The following is a 12,851-nucleotide window of genomic DNA, read 5'->3' on the forward strand; positions in this document are numbered from 1 at the left end:
ATATCATGTTTTTATTTTAGCTAGTCAGCTAGGATAGTGGCTGTGCTTGGAATCGTTGCTTTTGGTGAGTTAATGATCGATTTGTTTTTATTTGCAATTGTACGAGTGCTAAAAGGAAAAGCATTAGTGTGTCACTAGAGCTATCTGGAAAAAAAATCAGGTTACAATATCTGTTCAGCTGTTTAAGTCATGCCGACTGTACGGGAATAAAGGCTAGCTAACCAATTTCTCAGCAATTCATCAGCTGGCTAAAAGGTTCATATTACAGTATCTTAATGTTACTATAAGAAAGAGGTGACCAATTATTACTCATAATGGCAAAACAGTAATTATTACTATTAACTACAGCTGTGAAATCTATAGATTATTGCTAATTTTTTCACCAATTTAATATTTTCATTTTAAAGTTTTTTTTTCTTGTCAGTTATGACTGAAGTCTTAAGGTGTGTGAAGTTAAAATAAAAGATGGATTTTGTCCTGAAAAAATACTTTGCTTGTGGCTGTTCTGACCATCAGTCTGTCTCTAACATCTTGTTTGCAAAGTTCACACTCTTAGGCCTGATAAGAAGAGCACCCTCACACCTGGTTGATCAAAATGTCAACCTTAAGCCTTCACAACAGCAAAACACTCCATTGTACATAAATACTCCAATTTCATTATTTGCTTTCAAAACCATCTTGTGTGCGTTTTCAGCAATCAGATAGGGGGAGGAATATGATTGAAGTCCCAACCTATAAGACCAGCCCACAACGAGAAACGTCACTTAGAGTTCAAACAGCAGTCTGGTCAGCTCAGTATTGATAGGAAACTTCTCATCTCACATTCCAATGCTTTATTTGATATAAAACCTGTTTTTGTCTGACTAAAATGAAATGCTGGTGCACTACAGACCATTTTTCTGGACTCAGCACAAAATCCTTGTGATTTCAGGGTTTCTGTGTAGGGAGAAAACCAGACTTGTCTGAGTGCAAACAAGAGTAACCGCCAAGCACCACTGAAACAACCCATGATATACATGTTTATAAAGAATCTGTGAATGTCTTATAACATGGTAATAAGCATCACATTTATGTAAAGATGGCTAGCTGTCGATGGTATATTGGGTAATGTTCTAAACAAATTCATGTGTCTGAAGGTTAAAGAACTTTCTTCCTCTCTCTCCTCTCTCACCACACACACATACACACACACACACAGCACATCATGTAACCCAGAGCAGATGGAGGACACTGAGCTATTGTTTCATTCAGTTCTCTGATCGCTGTGCTAAAAGAGAAAAGGGACTGTGTAGGGTGCTTACCAAACGCCCTCCCCAGCACAGAGAGTAATACGGCTGTGGAACAGAGACCAGCTATTCCATAAGACATTATGTAATGGACCTTGCATAAGATGGGACTCTGGCACCAGCTGTACTGTAACTCTGTACCACACTGTAAATCTCATTTGAATTTGCCTCCCACTGTTTGCTTTCTGTATTTTACCCTGGTTTATTCCAATAACCCATCTAAAATCTAAGCTATTTCAGGGCAGTTTTATAGTCTTGCATTAACCCTAAGCTTAGACTTACAATTAGGCCAAGGTGGAGACCTAAGTCACTCTTTAAGGAAATTTTCTATTAAAAAATATTTTAGCCCTGAACGAGACTATTGATGTGAAATGTCCAGCAGCCAGAAATAATTACACATTGTCCAATATACATAACTATATACACCAGTTTTCTCTCACTGATAAAACTGCCTGAACCCACAAGTTCATCTGTCTGATTTTGAAAAGCTCTAATAATGGTGACACAGTTGAAAGGAAGCTACTCCCCCCACCGCCACCCACCCAAAAAAAAAACACTTTCTAATCTAGTGGGCACCAAGGGCACCAATGGAGATGTACACAGCAATCTCACTAGCATCAAGTCATAATGAGGAAAATGCTTTGAAGAGTGCTTTGAGTGCTGTATTTATTTAAAGATTCAGCTAGTGCAACAACTGGTGAGGGAATTTGATCTTTTAGAGTCTGGAAGACATAAAATCTGACCAGAGTTGAACACAATCATCTGTATTAGCACATGTAGGTTGTGCAGCTCATGTCCCTAAAAGTCAAACTTTCCACAAGTCCTTATCTTTAAGGCTGTGTTTTATTGGATTACAGCAGACAACATCTGTCTTTTGGAGAGTAGCAAGCAGGACCTCGGTATAGGTACAGTATTTCTAATATATGTGATGCTGACACTACAGAAGCAGTACATATGAGCGTGTGTCTGGTACCAGGTTTGTTTTTTTTCTACAGTCAGAGTTGAACTATCACTACGTTTACAAAGCCAACACATACAAAGGCTGGCAAATGCTGTGTGTTTTCCTAAAAATGTCAGAACAGATTTGCAACAGAGGAGTTACAGGTTAAACTGTCATGATGTAGACACATGAGATAAGATTGTGTGTGTGATTGTTGTCCATCAGTGTGTATAACAGTAAAGTTATTTTTTCCTTTTGTTTTGTGTTCAAAATGTCACGCTGTAAGAACTGTAATTATAGCAAAAGCAACGGCGAGTAATATCCAGAAAATATAACAGCACCTTAAAGCAGTCAATAAATGCACAGATTCAAAGAAGTCCCTCCAAAGACAAACAGTAATGAAAGTCCGGCTCTGCAGAACTGCCTGACGTACTGCAAATGTTTGTAGTGGTGCATGGTGTTACAAAATGCGGGATGTGTCCACTGAAAGACTAGCCAGAGCAAAAACTGGGACTGCTTGCTCCCATTATAAAATGTAACAAAATTATCCCCAAAATTGTACAAATCTGCAGCAGACAGAAAAAAATATTTACAATAACCCTTTTTTTTTTCTTAAAGCGAAAGTTTGCAGCAAATCCAGCTTTGGCACTCAATGGTCTCCATGTCCTCGGTGTCCCCCTGTCCCCCCGTCCCCTCCCACTGTTGCGGCAACAATTCTCCCACAACATTCCAGCAAGGCTCAGAGGACGTTCCCGCAGCCCCTCTGTGACGGCGCTCCTTCTGCTCCTGTTTGGCGCCATGTGCCGGCTGGTGCAGCGAAAGAGGGAAAGAGTGAAATCATTGGTTCCAAAAAAGCGTAGTATTCCGGAGTACGCCTCCATTCCTCTTTGTTTTCTTCCACTTCTGTGCACAAAAAAAAAAAAACCCAAAAAAAACTCCCCCAAAAGACAGCGGTAGCAGTTCCTACCTGCGAAGAATGGGAACAAAGCCATCGTTACCACTCCAACGGCCTAGGGATGAACCCTAAAAGGGACGTCATGCTTGCTCTAATACTTGCTTCACCTGTACAACCTCCATAAAGCTGCTTTGTAAACTGTGGTTACTGTGACACATTAACAAATAATTAGAACGTCAAAAGGACTTGAAATTGCACAGCTGAAACTCTCCAGCTGTGTTCGACATCTTAGCTCTGCTCCTTTGTCTATATTTATCTCCATAATTAGCTCAAAAAGAGCTGTTGACTGAAGCTACCTGAAACTACAACAGCAAATCCACAAATCAAAGAACTAAGAGTTTTTAACAGAGAACAAAAACACTTAACAACTCCTTTCCCACAAATTCTTTTTTGTTGTCGTTTTTGGAGAAACCTTCTAAGCTTCGAAAATTAACAAAGGCACAGTTCCTCGTTACTTTAGTTACCTCTCTTCTGAATATCTTATTGCAATATTATCCAAATTACCTTTTTTGATTCATTGAGATATTATGCATTTTAGTATTTTCTACAAACTCTTGAACTCAATTCAGACAATGTATCCGGAGCATGGTGCTATGGTGTTCAAGGACACAGTAAGTAGAGCAACATGAAGTATTAAACAAAATGAACGTATGATGGTGGAAGGGACAGTGTATGAAGGGAAGACTCAGGATTGTTCAGCAGTGAGAAAATCCTTTTTAATCACTGAGGCAATGTTTGGTCAAGCCAGCCTGCCAACAGAGCCACATCAACATCAAACTAAAAGTCAAACGAAAAATTATTAATTGATGTCCCTTGGAAACATTTGTAAACTAACCTAACTACCAACTAACTATAAATAAATAAATAAATATTCCTTCCATGATTACAGTAAAGAAATTAACCAACATTTCTGTAATTTGGTAGCTCTTCCATCATTCTGATTTAACGCTGTAGTTAGCCTTGAAGTCTGCATTATTTGCATAGCAACATCTCAGTATGTCTCAACTCCCTGCTGCACAGCTTTGTTTTCCTTAACGGAACAACATCAAAAGAGCCCAACCTGGGCTTCAGTTCCCCATTCCAAATCTCCATAGCAACAGCCAAATATGTCCTTTGATGAGGAGTGGTCTATTGTGTCCTCTCAGTCTATGTGGACTGGAAAGGCATAAGAAAATTTATTTTGTACCCCCCCCCACCCCCCAAAAAAACAACTTACCCTCTGTTTCTGCCCCTTACTCCTGTGTCCTAGTCCGTATCTGAGACCAGCTCTTGTGACGCCATTCTGACTCCCACAGCTTCCTCCCCCCAGCCTCCACAGTCTTGTCCACCACCTCCATTCTGACCACCATTTCTCCCCACGTCGGGTCTGCGATGGCCCAGCGGACTATTGAACCAGTCTTTGATCTCTTGGCTGCTTAGTTTGGCGCACTCTCCTCCCGGCATCTTCCGTTCTTGGCCTGACCGAGCAAGGCTACAGGGCTGATCTATGATCAGCCGCCCATTATGCTCACCGCTGCTCAGATTGTGTAAGAACGCCTTCTTCTCCCCAGCGCCACTACGCAGGGACAGACGGCTGTCTTTAAACCACCGGACAATGTTTGCACGAGCCAAGCCTGTCTGCGCCTCCAAGCGACTGTACTCCTCAGGTGAAGGCCACCGTGTTTGGACAAAGACGTCTTTGAGGAGGTTAAGGGACTTCCTGTCCAGAGGCACAGAGGATGAGGTGGGTGCAATTATAGGAGGCAAAGGGCTCATGGGTAGGCCTCCTTGTTTATGAACTCCATTAAGCAATGCATGCTGGTGCTGTGGATGTGATCTCCTCTCTGCTGTTTCAGTCCTCTTAGAGCCCATGGAATTCAACAGTGCTTTTTCCAAGTTGTCTCTAAGTGCTCGCCGTTCGAGGAACCAGCTGTCAATCTCCTCTCTGGAGAGTCTGGTGGTAATTGCGATGTGGTCAACCTCATTGTGTGACGGGAAACTATTCCTCTGAAAACTCTCTTCTAAAACCTTTAGCTGCTCAGCAGTTTTTCCCTTCACTCTTTCCAGGAGAGGGAACTGGGTTGGGACCATTTTTGGACGCTCCTTTGGAGCAAATTCACTGTTTAAGTGCCGTGAACCATTGTGGGCAGGTGCACTCTGGTCAGTAAACCAATTTTTACCGTCCCCACAGGGGACTCCATTGCTATTCTGACTCTCTGAGGGTCGACTCTCTGAACCTGTGGGCTTCTGCTCCACTGACGGCTCTAGTGGTTTACACTCCAGAGAGAAAGTGGGAATCAGGGGTGGGGCTACAGGTTTGGCCCGAGCTGTCTGAATGATTGTTGGTCTCTTTGCTTGAGAAGTCACCAATGGGGGCACTAAGGGCAAATTTACATCAGTAGGTAAAGATGAAAGTTTATCTTTAGAAATTACAGATGATGCAGGGATTTGATTTCTTGTTTTTGGGGAAACCAGAGATCTCTTCAGGTCAGTGGACACTAGAGGCACCATAGATAGTCTTTCTCTGGTTAACAAAGGAGGGGGTGCCATGGGTACCCTGTCTTTTGGCGGTATAGGAGGAAATACCATTGGCGATTTCCCCTTGGGCAAGACATATGGGGTGACAATGGCTCTTTTCATGTCTGGGACATTGGAAGGTGGGAGCATGGTTCTCTTATTGTCTGGGGGTACGGGAGGAGGAGCCATGGGTAATCTCTCTAGGGAATGGACTGGTGGAGGTGCCATACGTAGCTTCTCTTTGTGTTCTTCTGGGGGAATCATGGGGCGCTTCACCTCCTGGGCTACTGTTGGGGTTCCCAAGGAGCGCTTGAGATTCTGCATACTATTTACTGTAGTCACAGTGACAGTTGTACAGACAGCGGATGACATGATGGGTTGCCCAATGACTTGGCATGAGGCAGCTGGTGCAACAGACGTACTGGTGGTGACTGGCTCGCGTACAGGTGTAGGCAAAATGGTGAATGTGTGATGAGAGGGTGGCATGCAGCCATTGAACATTTTCTTGCGGGCTTCCTCTACCTCCTCAGGTGACCATGTGATGCCTTGCTTCAGTCTCTGGGTAGTGAACCACACCTTGATTTGTTCCTCGGGATGCTTGGAGGCAGCAGTGAGCCAGGACAGCTCAGCGTGAGTCGGGTAGGGGAACCTGTTGAAAGACGTGATGAGTGTAGTGTTGCTGTCCAAAAGAGGATTGTACTTGCTTGTGTTCAGAGGAACAGCGATTGTGGGAACAGAGTTGAGGTTGGGTGGGCGCTGCAGGAGAGGCATAACATGGGAGAGTCCTTGCAGGACCATAGGCTCAGGGATGATCAGTGTCCCATTTACGTTGACTGCTGTAATCTGATCCTTCAACATTAGATCTAAATGACTCTCAACCTCATTTCCATTAATAAAGGCTTCAGTGTTATCCACCAGTGGCTTTCCAATATTTGGGAAATTAGGGTATGAGGGTAAAAAGTCAAAGCCATCATCATCATCTTGCATGTGCTCAATATCTGGATAGTTTGAACTATCCTCATTTTCGATAGTTTGCTCTAGGATCGTCTGGTTGTCAAGTTTTATGCGCTTGAACTTGAAATTGCTCTCGCCTTGATGCTGTGTTTCATTGTGTTCTGTGAGGGAGTCAAACTTCTTGGTGCTGAAGTTGCAGACAGCACACAGGTACAAAGGGTTCAGAATGACGTTAGGGTGTGCGGCGTACACGTGTTCTTTGAAGCCGTTGAGGTGGGGGGTGGAAAAGGAGCAGTACTTACAGTGGTAGTCCCGACCCTGCTGCTTGTCTTCAATCTTCCCTCCTGTCCCTTCCCAATGCCGCTCCTCCACACCCTCAGCCCCACCCTCCCTCAGTGACACTTGCTGTAGATCTGAATGCTGGAGAGGGAAGGACTGGTCCTCCACCACCTTTTCATCCAAAACATCCATTTCCACTGGGTTGTCCGCTGCTACCTCACTGACACACACCATGCAGGGAGTGAACGACTTTCTTCGGCTGGACATGGTTGCTGTAAGGACAGGACTCCGCGGTATACCTGACCAAGAAGATGGGAAGGGTCACAGAGGGAGGGAGGGAGCAACGGAGGTGATCAGAGTGGATTCCCAGCACGGGAACGGGACTCTGTGGTCCCACAGTCTGCCCCGGAGTCTCCCAGCCTTGTCTCCGGAGTCTCCCAACGTCCGGGAACATCAGCTCCAGGGCAGAGCTTCATAGGACATCATCACATGCCACTCACCTGTACACACAACAGAAGCAAATTAACCCAGAAAGCTCAGCATTTAAATCCAGCTAGCATATTAAGAGTACCACCAAATACACAAAATCAAACTGTAGGATCTATAATGTTTAAAGACTAAAAGGTGCACTATTGTTTGTTAAACCAGCGGAATATAATGTGAAGAAACATAAGACTCCTTTCCTGCTAAGCCATACTATTTCCATTGCAATCTGGCTAATGTTAGAGACTTGATGCAAGAATTTGCAAGATAAATATTCAGAAACAGCTCCATAACAGCATAGCTACCAGGATGACATAAAATGATATATTTCTCCTTCTTTGATTAACCCTTATGTACATAGTATGAGCTGTTGACTGGGAATAAGTATTTTTGGTAGGGTATATGCTGTTGTTATTGCAATATAAGTTGAATTTAAAATACTACATGGTTTCAAACTGAATGTGAGTTACTTTTTTGTTACAGTGCTCCCAAGTATTTTGTGAGAACGTGAACAGATGAAACAGAAAATCTGGAAAGCCACAGTTAGACTAAGGAAGACCCCCTACCCATCCCCTGCCTCTAGTAACACAGTTTGGGAGAGCCTCCACAGCAGAGCAGAAGTGGCCTGTGAGTTTGGAGGAGAGGTCCATGAGTTCAGGCATTCCACACAGCAAGCCAACACAACTTAGTACAGGATGCAAGTTATATCAAAGACAGCTAGAGAGAGAGAGAGAGAGAGAGAGAGCGAGAGAGAGCGAGAGCGAGAGAGAGAGCGAGAGAGAGAGAGAGAGAGCGAGAGAGAGAGAGAGAGAGAGAGAGGTAGGTGACAAAGAACAAAAGTAAAAGAAAGAATGAAAAAGCGCAAAAAATCCCCATTTGGATGTAAACATATAAACAAACTGAATTTACTCTAAACAATACTTTTTTTTTTTTTTTTTTTTCCTGTTTTTACTTCACAGTTGGCAAAGTTGATGAAAACTGGCTTTGATTCCAGATCAAAAATCACCTCTTAATTCCTGCTGGCAGTGGTGAAGCGTGTCTGTACCTTTCAAGGAGACTGGTACAGACCTAGGAGATAACTCCTGACAGTGAACTGACAGTTAAATGAATCACCTAGTTAAGTGTCCATATTTTTATGTATTTAATTTTAAATTTGTCTCAGTCCTAACCACCACATATTTATTTAAATTATTCTGGACAAAACATAACAGATGATTACATGGTCAGGAGAATATCCTTTCCATGGCAACTCAGGAGACACTAGTTTGAATCAACAACTTAATCCATTTTCTGTGTTTATAATCCAAGGTAATCTCATAATCTTTATAAAAGAAAAAATAAAAGGGTTAAGTATCTAGTAACTAAAAAATCATAAGCTATGATTTTCCCCCTCAGTCATTCCACCAAGACCCTTTTGGTTTCACGTTTCTTCCACCTTTACCCAACCTTCACCCCTTGGGAAAACACTTCCCCCCAAGAACTGCACATTTCCACTGAGGTTTTATCCAGTGCCATAAAGCAATGATCACTCATTCACTTTCAACATTTGCTCAACTCACGTTAAGCGTCTTCATAAGATGTGCATAGATAGGCTACATGGCAGATATCTATAACCACACACACACACACACACACACACACACGTTTACATAACTTAACCTTACTGACATTGCATTGACATTGCATTACTGTGCTATCTAATGCATCATCAAGCCTTGCAAATTAAATGCACAATCAAATCAATATCTACACTGATCAGTGTGTCATGCTTTATGAAGGGATGGGTGAGTCAACCCAGAAATCTTCATTCCTGCTTAATTCTCTGCAGCATGTGCCCATGCTGTTCACTCCTCGCCTGGAATAATTACAGAGAATTTTATTATTCGCTGCAACGAGGCACATGTACACTGTCTTCCCTAAATTAAATAACTGCCACCCTCTTTCAGACTATTAAAAATGTTAAAATATGAAGACTGGCTTCATATCCATGTTGTTGTTATGGCAACAGCAGAGTGGTGTGGCGGTCCACTGTCACCTCTGCGCTGCATATTAATGACTCCGCCTCTCTCTCAGGTGCTAATTAGAAACACACTCACAGCCGCCCAGTGGAGCGGAGATGAGTCTGCACGCATGAGTGCGTGTGTGTTTGTGTATGTGTGTGTGATGATCTACTCTGTTTGGTGAATGACACAGGCACAAGACGCCATCACAGCGGCAATGGGCCCACCATAATAAATCATGCATGAGTCGTCCTGGGTCCTCAACTCATAGTACAGTCACACACACACACACACACACACACACACACACACACACACACACACACACACAAACACACAGTGTCGTCCTGGGTCCTCAACTCATAGTACAGTCACACACACACACACACACACACACACACACACACACAAACACACAGAGTCGTCCTGGGTCCTCAACTCAGTACAGTCACACACACACACACACACACACACACACACACAAACACACAGAGTCGTCTCGTGTTCTCAACTCATAGTACAGTCTGCCTAAAGACAGACAGACACACACACACACACAAATGAGTCGTCTTGTGTCCTAAACTCACAGTAGTCTGCCTAAATACACACACGCACACACACACGCACACATCTACATCTTCTTAAAAAAAGAAAAGAAAAAATTAAGCACTTTTCATACACGCACCCACACACAAATGAGTCGTCTTGTGACCTCAACTCATAGTAGTCTGCCTAAGCACACACACACACACACACACACACACACACACACACACACACACACACACACACACACTATAAACTGCATTTTTTCAGAATAACAGATAACCAAGAGTGTCAACAGATTTTCTCTCTTAATCCAGCATTGGAAGTTAGTAATTAATAGGTTAAAATAAATTAATCACAAAGGGACAGTTAGGATGTTTTATATCTAAATAAAATGTACCTAATGACCTTACATAATATGTATCTTATTAAATATCTATTTAATGGAAACAGGTTTTCAAGATCTGAAACTCAGATTTCTGGATGAACTAAAACTCAAGAATCTATTTGGCCCAAACACTTTAGTGTAGTTATCACATTCATTTTTGTGTAAAATGCCATTGCTATGGCAACTCATCCAGCCTGTACATGAGTCCCCTCCACCGAACCGACCTCCACCAATGAGGACTAGCTGTCGCACACAAGTTAATTTCACTAATTGCAGCAACAAACAAACTTTGCAAGAACAAATATGGAGGAGAAAAGAACGCAGTAGACAAACACTGATAGTGACTGCACAGGAATGAGGGGAGTGGCCCAAACACACACAGTGTCCTCTTACTGACCTGTTAACTTCATATGTTGGTCATTTAATTACTAAAATGATTTCTGGTTTGACAGACACATTTTCACCTAATTCAGAATGAAGTAATAAAGCTAATTAAACTAGCTGGCCTTCGCTTGTCTTATATAGAGTGTACGTTCACTCACTACACTGTGAAAAGGAGGCAGATAGCAGGTTGTCTAATAGCAAGTCTGCCAGAATTGTATTTAATGTTTTCTTGTTCTCTAGCCTTCTTCTATAGCAAAAAAAAAAAAAAAAAAAAAACCCACAGTGTAAGATGCTTCAGGTAGCTGATCATGGCTTTAAATTCTGGCTATAAACAGCTGGAAATACTACACAAAAAAGAGCTACTGTGAAGTGTTATTATTTACTGAAGCATTTTGCTCAGTTTCATTTCTCTCTGCTCTCATCATATAGTTGCACATACAAGGTTGTTAATATCACAGATATTGATATGTGCACCACCAGAAACATCCTCATCCACACAAGCTGTCGAACACACTAAACCCAGTCCAATAATATGGTCCAGTTTGGTACTAAACTTTCCCACTACAGCCAATGACATCTCAGTGCTGGGCTTTGCCATACTCATATCAGAGAAGGCTGTACTATGTAAATAGGGCCCTCTAAACAAAGGACAATATTTTCAATTGTTGTGTATAGCGAGTGTCCATATGTCTCTGATGAGGGTTCTGTGTGTGTTCAGATGAATTCAACAAAAAAGTAAACAATTTTGCTCAAAACAATGCGAGCCAGTCTATAACCATATCACTCCAGTCTATAACCATGTCACTCTATGGCATATCACAATCACAATAAAATGGATTATAATCACAATACAGTGTCTGTGAGAACGCTAAAAGGCACAACATCGCAAAAACTACGAATGACTAATATATATAAATATATAGAGGGATTCACATCTGAGTTAAAAGACAAATGTACTGAAATTGCAAAAAGCTCATATACACATATAGTGTGTGTGTGCAGTCTGAGAAAGAAGGAAAGAGAGAAGCAGGAAAGGAGAGAGAGAGAGAGAGAGAGAGAGAGAGAGAGAGAGAGTGAGAGAGAGAGAGAGAGAGAGAGAGTCCTGCTCATCTCAGTGGAACAGCTGAATGTGAGAGCCCAGAATTAATTTCAATCTTATCAGAAAGGGCTTTAATACCATATCAGCCATGTAGAGACAACAGACACAATCACTCTGACAAAAATGTTCTGGACTTAAAGCCATACAGAAACCGAGAGACACAGAAAGAGAGAGGGAGGGGAAACAGAGCCAGAGGGAGATAGAGAGACAGATAGAGTGAGAACTTAAAATGAAAGCGCACAACAGGTGTGTATAGTCGCTCACAGATCAGCATGAACAAGGAGCACCAGGAAGGAGAATGCCTGTTCAAGCAGGCACTGGTGTGGTGTAGCTGGCGTCACGCTGATGTCAGGGGCAGGGCCGGGAGCCCCAGATTGCTACTTTAATTTTTCTGCTTGGTAACGGAGCCTCATTAGAATAATCAGACTCTAATGGCAGATTTGGGGGATTTGGAAACCCCTGATGAGAGGGCTCAAACACAGCACAGGACACTCAGGCAGTTGCCTTGGTAACTATGCAAGCCTCAAGTGTGATTGGATGGCTGTCCTCTTTAGGCTCTGAAGCAAAAGCCATTCAAGACAAGCTTGCTATTGATTATTGATCTGATTGATGGGTCACTGCTGATGAGATAGTATTTAATATTCACAGTGGATGGATCAGGCATACAAAATATCCATATACTACACAAAAAAATCTGAAATAAAACAACACAGTATTATATAATACAAACTAGTCTCTGAACTGAGCAAAACACAAGCAGTAACCACACGTGCACACCCACCCGCACATGCACGTGTATACTAGAGAGGGCCCCGGCATCTGCAGACATTAATTACACGTTCATTTATTCCACGGTGCTAAATCCATCCGGCGGAGGAGGCCCAGGGCACCCATCACTCCCTCTCTGATGTACGACAGCCAGGGAAAAGCAGAGGGAAGGATCGATCCGGTCCCGAGTGCAGGCTGATTCGTCCACGCCTGGCTGCGCATGCTGATGGGATCTGAGTGCACGAGCCGTGTGGGGCAACAAGTAACACAACA

At 42.8% G+C, this 12,851-nt stretch overlaps 1 protein-coding gene across 2 annotated transcripts in view; it reads right to left on the minus strand.

Annotated features, from left to right (window-relative positions):
• Nucleotides 1-2,110: 2,110 nt before the first annotated feature.
• LOC113585708 (zinc fingers and homeoboxes protein 2-like) overlaps nt 2,111-12,851 on the minus strand; it is a 17,226-nt gene continuing 6,485 nt past the window's right edge. For both annotated transcript variants that reach the window (XM_027023372.3, XM_081713083.1), the window contains exons 2-3: nt 4,398-7,410; nt 2,111-3,193 (exon numbers count right to left, since the gene is read on the minus strand). In XM_027023372.3, coding sequence (XP_026879173.2) covers nt 4,427-7,177 — 2,751 coding nt within the window. In that variant the 5' untranslated portion in view covers nt 7,178-7,410 and the 3' untranslated portion in view covers nt 2,111-3,193; nt 4,398-4,426. The remainder of the gene's footprint in view (nt 3,194-4,397; nt 7,411-12,851) is intronic.

The sequence above is a fragment of the Electrophorus electricus genome, chromosome 4, assembly GCF_041902795.1.
Source record: "Electrophorus electricus isolate QZ-2024a chromosome 4, ASM4190279v1, whole genome shotgun sequence".
Classification (NCBI taxonomy): Eukaryota; Metazoa; Chordata; class Actinopteri; order Gymnotiformes; family Gymnotidae; genus Electrophorus; species Electrophorus electricus.